The sequence below is a fragment of the Carlito syrichta genome, unplaced genomic scaffold (assembly GCF_000164805.1).
Source record: "Carlito syrichta isolate Samal-C Ts95f unplaced genomic scaffold, Tarsius_syrichta-2.0.1 Scaffold130637, whole genome shotgun sequence".
In the NCBI taxonomy this organism is placed as follows: Eukaryota; Metazoa; Chordata; class Mammalia; order Primates; family Tarsiidae; genus Carlito; species Carlito syrichta.
This window is the reverse complement of record NW_007074733.1, coordinates 187,784-197,800: the sequence shown is the minus strand read 5'-3', so window position 1 is coordinate 197,800 and position 10,017 is coordinate 187,784. Positions and strand designations below refer to the sequence as shown.

The 10,017-nt window shown below is 47.9% G+C and overlaps 1 protein-coding gene across 1 annotated transcript in view; it reads left to right on the top strand.

Moving 5' to 3' along the window:
* BAIAP2L2 (BAI1 associated protein 2 like 2) overlaps positions 1-10,017 on the top strand; it is a 33,229-nt gene that overhangs the window by 18,241 nt on the left and 4,971 nt on the right. The window contains exons 5-7 of the mRNA XM_008049170.2: positions 563-634; positions 820-936; positions 2,109-2,255. Of these exons, the coding sequence (XP_008047361.1) occupies positions 563-634; positions 820-936; positions 2,109-2,255 (336 nt within the window). The remainder of the gene's footprint in view (positions 1-562; positions 635-819; positions 937-2,108; positions 2,256-10,017) is intronic.

Here is a 10,017-nt window from a genome sequence, read left to right as displayed (position 1 = left end):
GCGGGTCTCAAACCCACGGGCTCAGGCAATCCACTCACCTCAGCCTCCCAAAGGCGCGGGATTACAGGCTGAGCCACCGAACCTGGTTTTTACAAATTTTTTTTAAAAAATGTACCAGGATGTGGTGCTCATGCCTGTAGTTTCAGTTACTTGGGAGACTGAGGCAGGAGGACTGAGGCAGGAGGTCTGGCAGTTTGAGGCTGCAGTCATCATGCCACTGCACTCTAGCCTGGGCGACAGAGTGAGACACTATCAAAAAAAAAAACCCACAAAATAACAACAAAAACAACAATAAAAAACACAGACTAAGAACAAGAATAAAAATAAGAACCAGAAAACTTCGACACACTTATCAAGGGTGTGTCTCCAGCCAGGTACTGCACTAAACGTTTTGCATGTTTAATCATTCACTCTTCCTCTCAACCAGGTGCTCTTATCTTCATTTTTCTGACAAGTGGGCAGGAGTCTGGTGTGTTAGGGGCACAGTGGGCAGTGCAAGGGGATGCCAAGGCCTGGGAACAGGAGGGACCCCTGACCACCCCCCGCCCTGCACTCCACACAGGTGCAGACATTCCATGGAGACCTGCTGCAGCACATGGAGAAGAACACCAAGCTGGACATGCAGTTCATCAAAGTGAGTCTGGCCTTCCCACCTCGGCGCCCTCGCCCGTCACAGGCAGGCCACTGCTCCCCATTTGACAGAGGTTATATACGTTCCCAGCTGAACCGGCCACTTCCTGTCCAGTCCTCTGCCCCCGGAAGGGGTGTCTTGAGCTCTCTGATGTGGAGAAGTCTCCCTTCCCTCTCCCCCGACTCCAGGACAGCCGCCAGCACTATGAGATCGAGTACCGCCACCGAGCTGCCAACCTAGAGAAGCGCATGTCTGAGCTGTGGCGCATGGAACGCAAGAGGGACAAGAATGCGCGGGAGATGAAGGTATGAAGGTTGGGGGACAAGGCTGGGCACCAGGAACCCCCGAGACCCCCTGAGCTCCCCCCAGCCCGGTCCAGCTGTGGTGAGCACAGCTGAGGACGTCAGTCAGCCCTAGCAGGGTGGGTGTTACCCGCCCTCGGGGCTGCCCCAGCACCGTCCTCGCCCTGTGGCATCACGGTCTTCCCATCTCCCCTCCCCTCTTCCCCTACTTCACTGAGGAAACGGAGGCCATCAGTTCTCCTGAACATGGCAGTAAAGGTGCACTCCACTGCTGCCCAGCATCCTCCCCCACTCCTGCCAGGCAGAGGCATCCCAGCTGCCCAGCTAAGGCCAGTCCCTCCTCCCCAGCCAGAGTCCCATCTCTGGCCTCTGTTTCCAAGACCCAAACCCACGGATTAACCCTCTATGGTAAGTCCCCTACATATGAACCTTCAAGTTGCAAACTTTCAAAGATGCGAACGTGCATGTGCATGTCCACTCACGTAAGTTAGTTCGCATGTCTGGGATACATTGTCTTGTGCATGCATCCTCTACAAGTGGTTGTGCTTTTGTGTACTCTACTGTACAATACTATGTAGAGTACAGTAGCCCAGTATCTTTATTCAAGCCCTGGATGTCCAGAAGCAAGCGTAAGAGCCGTGGTAATATAGCTGGCACTGTATAGCCGACTGTGTTGGTTGAGTCCCTAGGCATACTTTGTTGGAGTTACAAACAAATTGGACTTACGAATGTGCTGTCAGAAAGGAACTCGTTCGTATGTAGGGGACTTACTGTATCTCCTTGCCTGTCTCCTCTCTTGGCTCCTTTGAGTAAGGTCATGTCTTCCTCTTCAGAATCTTTCCTCCCAAGTAGGGGCTATTCATCTACTCGTTCATATTTTCATTAAACCACCCTCCCCAGGCTCACCCCTGTGCTCAGGCCTGTCCCAGGTGCCAGAGAAAACATGACGGCTCAGTCACCAGCCCTGCTTGTGAGAAGCACCCAGGCCAGGAGGGCACTGGGCCCAGACTCATGAGGGCTGGTGTCTGAGGCTCGGGAGCTAGGATGGGTCGGGTGCTCAGGGAGGGACTCCGGGAGGAGGTGGGCCAGGAAGGATGGGGGGCTTGAACAACAGGCACCTGCTGGGGCCGAACGAGGCACTCGTCCACTGCCCCAGACGGAACCTTTCCCCCCAGGAAAGTGTGAACCGGCTGCACGCGCAGATGCAAGCCTTTGTGTCTGAGAGTCAGCGGGCAGCTGAACTGGAAGAGAAGCGGCGCTATCGCTTCCTGGCAGAGAAGCACCTGCTGCTTTCTAACACCTTCCTGCATTTCTTCAGCCGGGTGAGCTGGGGCTGGGGGGCAGTGAGTGGGGCCTTCCTAGGGGTTACACCCTCCTTGAGCTGGCCATACACGGGAAATTCCCTCCCCTCTTCCCTTTTTCCTTCTTTCCTACCTCTCTGTAGAAACTTATTTTACTCTCTCCACTCGTCTATGTCTTTATTTGTTTCTGTGTTTAAATTGCGGTATATTCATTCATTTATTCACTAATGATTTTGTCTATGTTTGCATGCATTCACTAATTCATGGATGGATACTTTTAAAATTTCTGCTTGCGTATTCTCACCATTCACAAATTCATTAGTTGATAGGATTGTTGTCTACTAATTTTATCATATTACTTAAATCCTCTATGCTCTTGCTTTGTTCTGTGCTAGATCAGTTCGATTTTTTTAATTTCTCATTAGATTTCGCTTTCTGAATTTAGCTGCCATGTTGTTGGGTGCTTTGGGGTTTATGACTATGTGCCCTAAGTTTAATTAAGTCCCACTTATTTATTTTTGTTTTAGTTGCATTTGCTTTGAGGGTTTTAGCCATAAATTTCTGGCCTAGGCCAGTATCCGTAAAGAGTTTTTCCTAGGTTTTCTTCTAGAATTTTTTTATGGTTTAATCCATCTCAAGTTAATTTCTGCAATATGGGGAGAGATAAGACTCAAGTTTCATTTTTCTTCATGTAGCTATTCAATTTTCTCAGCACCATTTGTTGAATAGGTTGTCCTTTCTCCAGTTTTTGTTTTTTGGTTTTTTTGTCTGCTTTGTCAAAGATCAGTTGGTTGTAGGTATTGAGGCTTATTTCTGGATTCTTTATTCTGTTTCATTAGTCCATGTTTCTGCTCTTGTGCTAGTTCCATGCTGTTTTGGTTACTACAGTCTGGTAATATAATTTGATGTCAGGTAATGTGGTGTCTCCAGCTTTGTTCTTTTTGCTTAGGATTGCTTTGGCTATTCTGGCTCTTTTTTGGTCCATATGAATTTTAGGATTGTTTTTTCTAATTCTGTGAAAAATGACTTTGACAGTTGGATAGGGATTGCATTGAATATGTAGATTACTTTGGATAATATGATCATTTTAATAATGTTGATTCTTCCAATCCATAAGCTGTTTCTCCATTTTTTTGTATCCTCTGCAATTTCTTTCATTACAGTTTTGTCGTTCTCCTTGTAGAGATCTGTCACCTCCTTGATTAAATATATTCTTAGGTATTTTAGCTTTTTAGCTGCTATTGCATCTGAAGTTTAGTTCTTTTTTATATTCTCAGCTTGGTCACTATTGGTATATAGCAGTGCTACTCATTTGTGTGTGTTGATTTTGTATCCTCTCCACCCCCACGTCATGGTTCTGCCACGATAGGTCAGGACTTTTAGTTCTCGACCCTCCCCAGTCACCTCTTTGCAACGTGACCCTTGTGTTTCAAGAACTTGACTTAGATTACTTGTATTCCCACTTCCCAGTGCACCGCCATCCTCTGTTGCTGGTCCACCACTCATGTGATCAGACACATTGCTTGCCCTGCTTCACTCCTCCTTGTCTCCCACTGCCTTGAGACCTCCGTTTTGATTCACTGGTGTGGACAGAGAACTTTCATTGGTGTTTTCTGCAGCTACACTGCCTGAATCCTTGCATGTCTGCAAATGGCTGGCTTTCACCGCCTGGTGAGTGGTGTAGTGGCTGGCTGAAGGGCTCGAGAGCTGCAAGACTTTTCTTTCATGGTTCAAGGTGATATCCCCTGGCTCTCTCGCACCCTGTGTGGATGCCGTATCTGGTGCTGGTCTGTTTCACTTCCCTCTAAGGAACTGGCTCTTTGTCTGTGGATACTTGGAGATGTCTTGGGTCCTTGGGACTGAGCACCTTGCCAGGTGCCACCTTGATGAGTGCCCAGTACTCCTCCAGGCTCTTCTGTTTCTTTAACTATGGTCTCCTCCCCTCGTTCCTCCCCTTGTTCTTTCATTCTGGAACTCTGTCATCAGGGCCTTCACCATCTATGACCTTCTCTCTCAGCATGTCTATGTCATTTGTTCTTTTTAAAAAAAATGTCATAGAACTTTTGATGTATATTTCATCTATTCTTGCTCTATAGTTTGAGATATTTCTCCCCTCTGACCGTCAGCCTGCTAATTCCATTCTCAGCAGGCCCAGCCTCTCTTTTAGTTTATCAGAAAACTGTGCTTTGTCTGATAAAGAAGGTCTTTGTTATCAGCAAGTGTTTTTCTCATCCGCTCATCAGTTCCTTCTCCCAGCTGCCCAGGTGGTCTGCCAGGCCCTCCTCCCTGCCGGGCCCTCCTCTCTGGACACCGGGACCACTTAGGTGCCTTGTTTTGTAACTTTGCCTCCTCGTCACCCTGCTCTCACTCTGGGTTGAGGTGAGCTGCAAGGGCCTCAGGCAGCGGTGCTGGCAAATAGGGATGGGGGAAGTGGAGCAATCTCTGCCCCCATGGACTGCCTTGTCTCACTGTCCAGAGGCCAAACTCCCACTATGGCACAGAGATGATCCTGCTCTGTCCCTGAGCTTCTGTTACAAGCATCAGCAGCTCTAGTCCAGACAGTGGGATAGGAATTAACTTAACCTCCCCATGTGCTGCAGACAGGGCTTCTAGAAAAGCTTGTGCAGGCTGTGCACTATACAAGGGCACCAGGTGGGGAGTAGACACGGTGCTCTGCTCTTTGGACTGCACACAGTGGTGCAGACTGTGTTTGCCTAGAGAAAGGCACACTGCTCCTTGCAAAAAGATGTCGTCCTCCCGCCAAATGTGTGCCCACCAGGCTGTGTCCACCCAGAGGGGACATCTGCCCCTAAATTATAACAGAGAAGCCTTATGAACTGGCAGTAGCCTGTACCTATTGGCTCCTGGAGCTCAGAAAAACCAACAGGGAGAAACAATTTTTTTTTTAAAGCAGCTTTATTGAGATATAATTCACATACCATACAATTCACCCATTTAAAGTATACGATTCAATGGTTGTGATATTTTCACAGTGTTTGTGCACCCTTCATCCTGCATCAAGCTTACAATATTTTTTCATTACCCCCTCAAGAAAAAACCCCAGTAACCCTTAGCTGTCATTCCCCAATCCTCCCTGTCCTGGGTGACTCTAATCTACTTCCTGTCTCAATAGACTTGTCCATTCTGGACATTTCATATAAATGTTATCATACACTCTGTGATCCTTTGTGACCAGCTTCCCCTTTTGGGGGGAAGGGGTTGAGTCGAAGTCTCACTCTGTCTTCCAGGCTGGAGTGCAGTGGCATGATCACAAGGATCACAGCTCACTGCAGCCTCTATTCCTGGGCTCAAGTGATCCTCCCACCTCAGCCTCCTGAGTAGCTGAGACTACAGGTGTGCATCACCACACCCAGCTAATTTTTTTTTTTTTTGTAGAGACGAGGTACCCCGGCCGGTCTCAAACTCCTGGGCTCAAACAATCCTCCCATCTCAGCCTCCCAAGGTGCTGGGAATACAGGCGTGAACCACAACGCCCAGCCCTGGCTTCCTTATTTTTACTGAATATACTCCATTACCTGGATAAACCACATTTTATTTTCTTGTTCATCAGTTCATGGGCACTTAGGCTAGTTCCAATCTTTGGCTATTATGAGTAATGCTGCTCTGAACATCCATGTACGAGATTTTGTGTGGACACATGTTCTCGTTTCTGTTTGGCATGTAGAGTAGAATTGGACCATGTGGTAACTCTAGGTTTAACTGTTTGAGGCACTTCCAGATTCTTCCATTTACATGCCCATCAACAGTTTATGGGGATTCCAATTTCTCCACATCCTCCATGCCTGTTACTATCTTTTGACGATAGCTATCCTCGTGGGCAGAGGCACTGTCTCACCGCATGCATGAATGCAGTTTCCCTGGTGGCTCATGAGTAGAGCATCCTTTCATGTGCTGATTGGCCACTTAGGTATCTTCTTTGGAAGGAAACTCCTTTCTGCCTGTCCTGAGTGTCAGCTTCCTGCGTTAAGAGGGGAACTGACCCATTGCTTGACTGCCTCCTGGCGGATGATCACCCCTCAGGAGGGAGCTATGGGTTAAACAGTCAGACTTCCCCTAAGCATGGGGAACAGGTACCATGTTGTCTGACTCAGCTGGACTTCAAGACTGCCAATATCTAACTTCTAAGTTAGCTAAGCATAAATATTTCCTTGGTACTCTATTTATAAGCAGAATGCACAGTTAGAACAAGATTTAAAGAACTGTAAATCTGTAAATGCCCGGGCACAGTAACGTGTCTTTCACATTTGACTTCAATAATCAGTTCTTGCTCAGTTTGTGTCTAGGCAATACCATGCCTTCCTACCTCAGCTGAGCTTCTCTGGACTTACTGCAGTTGTGTGAGTAGATCTACAGGATAAATTCCTAGACATGGAGAAATGGAATTGGAGAGTCTAAGGACATAGACATTGGTTGCACCAGTTTACACTTCCATCAGCAACACATGAGACTCTGTTTCCACACTCCTTGACAAGAGTGTGTGAGCAAACTTTTTGATCTTGGCTAATCAGAAAGGTTAAGATGGTATCTCAGTGTAGTTTTACCTCATGCTTGTGAGCTTGACATCTTTCCGTGTTTCAGAGCCATTTGACATTTACTGTGACATGTCAGTATCCTTTCCTTCATTTTTATTAATTTATAGGTGCTCTGTGTTACTGAAATTAGCCTTTTCTTGGTGATAAGTTGCAAATATTTTTGCCAGTTTGCCATTTACCATTTGCCTTTGTTATAGTCAGTTGGCCATGTGAAAAAGTGATTTCTATTTAGTCCAACTTACTGGTCTTTTCGAGTTTATGAGTTTTGTGTCGTACTTAGAATGCTTTTTCCACTTTGTAAATTTTTTTTCAATATTTCTGTGATTTTGAAACCCTATTCAGTGGTTTCTTCTCACCCGCTGGCTAAACTGCCTGGGAGCAGGGCTGAAGGAAGCTGTGAAGTTGAGTGTTGTCCTGGTTGGGACTCAGAGCTGTGGATGTTACTCCCAGAACCTTCTAGTACTCTGACAAGCACTCTTCATGGGATATTCTCAAATTGCACACAAATCTCTCTCTCTTTTTTTTTTTTTTTTTTGAGTTGGAGTCTCACTCTGTCACCCAGGCTAGAGCACAGTGGCACGCTCATGGCCACCCCAGCATCGACCTGCTGGGCTCCAGTGATCCTTCCTCCTCAGCCTTCCCAGTAGCCGGAACTACAGGCACGTACCACCACGCCCGACTAAATTTTTTATTTTACTGTAGAGATGAAGTACCGCCAAGCTGCCCAGGCTGGTCTTGAACCCGCAGACTCGGGCAATCCACTCGCCTCAGCCTCCCAAAGTACTGGGATTACAGGCTGAGCCACTGAACCCAGCCACAAATCTCTTTTACTATATGATATATAGAACCTAGTGATCTCACTTCGCTTAGCACCCCTGAAACAGGTGCACAAAGCACTTCGGGTTTTGTCTTCATGCATTTTGTTAATTACTGTAAGGAAGGGGGTGGGGGGGCAATTAGTGACCAGCTAGACTAGTTGCCCCTGTGATGGGAGGCTTTGAATTTTTCTGTTCTTGCTGCCTGAGGCTACTATGAGGTTTTCAGCGGTTGGGCCAGGTTGAAGGGAGTCATCACTGAAAAGGGATGTCATAGGAGGCTTCTTCAAAGACAGACTGGGACAGGCCACCTCACTGCTTCTTGGATGTGAGGCCCTGAGCCCGACGCTTCACTTCTCTGACCCTCAGCATCTTCTTTTATAAAATGGAGTTCATAACTGCACCTACCACCCAGGGCTGTTGTGCAGGAAACTGGCCTGGTCCAGAGTGAAAGCGCAATAAAAAAACACTTTCCTTATTCCTAAGGTGACAAGTCTTGAGCCTGGCCTTGGGGGAGGGGGTGTTTGAAAATAAAAGGGAGAGATGTTTATAGCTAGAGGGCACGGTGTCTCGACAGTATCTGGGATTTAATTTATAGAGGTGACCGAGGGGCAACATAGAGTGGCCAGTGCCATTTGAAGAAGTTTTATTACTCATAGTTCCCAAGAAAAGGGTCCACGCCATCCACAAGGAAAGGGTCCACGCCACATGGGAGGCGCCAGAGCTGGTCAGGAGGCAGCAGGAGCGAGAGGAAAGTGTGGCCCAGGCAGAGCATGAAGGAGTGGGTAAGACAGGGCAGGCAAGTTTGGTCAAGCTTAGAACTGGATCGTTGAATAATTTCAGATCGTTGAATAATTTCTCGGGCTGGAGAGGCAGTCTCTAGCTGGTACCTGGCTGGGGAGATTTAGGGCAGGAGGAATACTATCTTGGTGCATGAGTTAGATAGAGAAGGCTGGGATATGGGTTTTGTGGGTTGTTGTTGTTTTAGAGATGGGATCTCACTCCATCATAAAGACTGGAGTGCAATGGTGCGATCTCAGCTCACCGCAGCCTCAAACTCCTGGGCTCGTGCAATCCTCCCACCTCATCTTCCCGAGTAGTGGGACTACAAGCGTATACCACTGTGCCTGGTGAATTTTTAAGTTTTTTGCAGAGACAGTCTCGCTATGTGTTAACCAGGCTGACCTCAAGTGATCTTCCCACCTCCTGCCTTGGCCTCCCAAAGTGCTGGCATTACAGGAGTGAGCCACCGCATCCAGCCTGGGCTATGGGCTTGGGTTGGTTGGTTTACCCACCAAAGGTGTGCTCTATGGCAAGGCGTTTACCATGTCTGGGAAGGTGGGTCTGTCTAGGATTAGCAAGTCCCAAGATGTCAAAGCTTCATCAAATACAGGAAACAAAAAACATGGTAAGTTCACCCAATGGGTCTTACACTTACAGCCATCCCACCCCAGGTGGTCAGCTGCTGAGTTTTCCGTCCTTGTTCTCAAAGGTATTCAAGCAGAGGCAGATATTTGTGTTTTGAGGACATCAGAAAGGAGAGGCTTAGGTAGGGTGAACTGGAAAACTCTATTTGAAAGGCTTCTTTTAACTGGGTGCAGTGGCTCATGCCTGTAATCACAGCACTTTGGGAGGCCAGAGTGAGTGGATTGCCTGAGCCTGAGGGTTTGAGACCAGCCCGGGGAACTTGGCGAGACCTCGTCTCTACAACAAAAATAAAAAACAGCCGGATGTGGTAGCGCACGTCCGTAGTTCCAGCTACTCAGAAGGCTGAGGTCGAAGGATCACCGGAGCCCACCAGGTCGACACTTGGGGTGGCCGAGAGCATGGCACTGCACCCCAGCCTGGGCAACAGAGTGAGACTCCAACTCAAACAAAAAAGAAACAAAATAACAACAACAAAATTAGCCGGGAACAGTGAGGCACACCTGTAGTTCCAGCTACTTGGAAGGCTGAGGCAGAAGGATCACCTGAACCCAGCCCGTCAAGGCTGCAGTGGCTGTGAGCATGCCGCTGCGCTCCAGCCTGGGCAACAGAGTGAGACTCCGACTCAAAAAAAAAAGAAAAAGGCTTGTTTTAGAAAATCACTCGACCTGGCTTAAACAGAAAAGGTATTAGTGCTTTAGGTAACTTGGAAGTTGCAGGGTTTCAGAAATAGCCGGATCCAGGAGCACAACAGATGTCATCAGAAATCTGCCTCTGTCCCTTGCTTAGTTTTGGTCTCCTGTGTTGGCTTCACGCCACCTGTTTAGCAAACCCACCCCCTAAAAGAATGTCCTTTCCCGAGAGTGGCAGGGCAAGTAACAGGGTCGGGATCTTTGGTCACAGTTCTTGTTGAAATGCCACCCCTGAGCCCACCGCTGCAGCCAGGAGGATGGGGACCCCGAGGGGCCAGGCCTGGGCGCCGCAGCCCAA